At 34.5% G+C, this 1,611-nt stretch overlaps 1 protein-coding gene across 1 annotated transcript; it reads right to left on the bottom strand.

The window, feature by feature from the left end:
• Nucleotides 1-132: 132 nt before the first annotated feature.
• On the bottom strand, nt 133-1,597 carry LOC107580501 (transmembrane protein 150A-like; the record flags this gene model as incomplete). Its single annotated transcript, XM_016266190.1, has 4 exons — nt 1,418-1,597; nt 705-752; nt 286-372; nt 133-200 (listed from the first exon to the last, which is right to left on the bottom strand). Coding segments are annotated over exons 1-4 (301 nt in total), but the record flags the coding sequence as incomplete, so codon positions are not given.
• Between the last annotated feature and the right edge of the window lie 14 nt (nt 1,598-1,611).

Genomic DNA, 1,611 nt, shown 5'->3' with positions numbered 1-1,611 from the left:
CACAGTCACTGTAACACACAAACAGAACGATCACAGTCACTGTAAATCAAAAACAGATTAAATATGCTGAAAGAGCTGGTAGAGTCAGATGAGTGTTTCTATAGTTCAGAACTGAATCAGTGAATCACTCACCCAGGAATGAAGCAGTGCTGCACAGTAGACTGAACCAGCAGCTCTCTGGAGGAACACCGCCGCATTTACTGCATACACATCAGGAGGATCAAAAACATGTCTGACAATATATAACTTTTGCTCATCTTCTAATAAAATGTGATGTTTTGGTACCTGATGAGTGGGATGTTGTCCAGCGTGCAGCACAGATCAGATCCGCTCTGAAGAACCAAAGACGTCTCACAGGTTGAGTTATATACCCTACAAACACACACATACTGTGACCATATTTGCTGACTGCATGCATAAAATAAGTTAAAACAAAGATTTTGCAAGGGTTTTGATTTTTAACATTGAGATAACTAAACTCTTGAGATAGAAAACTGTATAGTTTGGCATTTAACAGACTGATCAATCTGAACAAACACAGAGACGTGACGGTCAAACAGCCTCTTCAACCTCAAAATCAATGTGATCTAATCAAACACTTCAGCTAAATCTTATTCAATTATTGTTGAGGAGATTCTATTGATATCTGAATAAATCAATCACAGCATGCTCTGTTTTCCACTGAGAGAGGGTTCAATATTCACCAGTTATTCACAGGACAAACGTGCTGATTGTAAAGGGCCATCGCATATCTGTGAGACAGAGAGAGAGAGACAGACAGGTTAAAAGAGTACAGACTACTTTCAGAAATCCAACATGTCTTTACAAACCTTTTCAGGTCAACTGGGCAAAGCTGATTCTTAATTACTACTAAATGAGTTTTGCAAAAAGATTTGCATAGAAACTGTTTACAAAGTGATACATTTCTGAAAGGTATTTAACTCCACTCAAGCTAAAATTAAATTAAAACACATTGCAAACGCATTTAAGGAGTAAATATAAACATTATGATTAAATGGATAAACGCCAATTCTCTAAGACAAAGTTACAATATATTCAGTAATATATACAATACAATTTTAAAACCAAAATAATATACTTTTTTCTCAATATATCAGCTATTATTGTTAACTACGGTAGAACTTAAACCGTAAAAAATATTCATTACTCGACATGAATAGAGAAAAACATAAATAAACTAATATTAAAAAAACTAACTAAAATGAAAACAGAAAATATAAATGATCTAATTTAAAATATAAACAAAACTAGTATATCAATGATACTAAAATAACACTGCAACAGAAATAGGTACTTTACTCTTAGTAAAATAATCACATCTTCTGTAATTAAATGCATTCAAAGTTTTATTGAACTGAAATCGCCAGATTAACATACACTCTTAATAAATACTCACATGATCCAGATTCCAGGCAGTGTGAACACAGGCAAACTGATGGGAAGCAGAAACCACAGAGACATTTTCCCTCGTCCTGAAGAGCTTCTCTGAATCATTGCATCAGATCAAACTCCACTCATCTTCATTCAGTGTAAAACCTCACAGATCAACACATGACAGCAAGTGTTTTCTGTCAGTGTCTGGTGCTGTGT

This window comes from Sinocyclocheilus grahami, unplaced genomic scaffold (assembly GCF_001515645.1).
Source record: "Sinocyclocheilus grahami isolate Dianchi unplaced genomic scaffold, SAMN03320097.WGS_v1.1 scaffold34768.1, whole genome shotgun sequence".
Taxonomy (NCBI): Eukaryota; Metazoa; Chordata; class Actinopteri; order Cypriniformes; family Cyprinidae; genus Sinocyclocheilus; species Sinocyclocheilus grahami.
The sequence above is the reverse complement of the archived record's forward strand: the minus strand, read 5'-3'. Positions and strand labels throughout refer to the sequence as shown.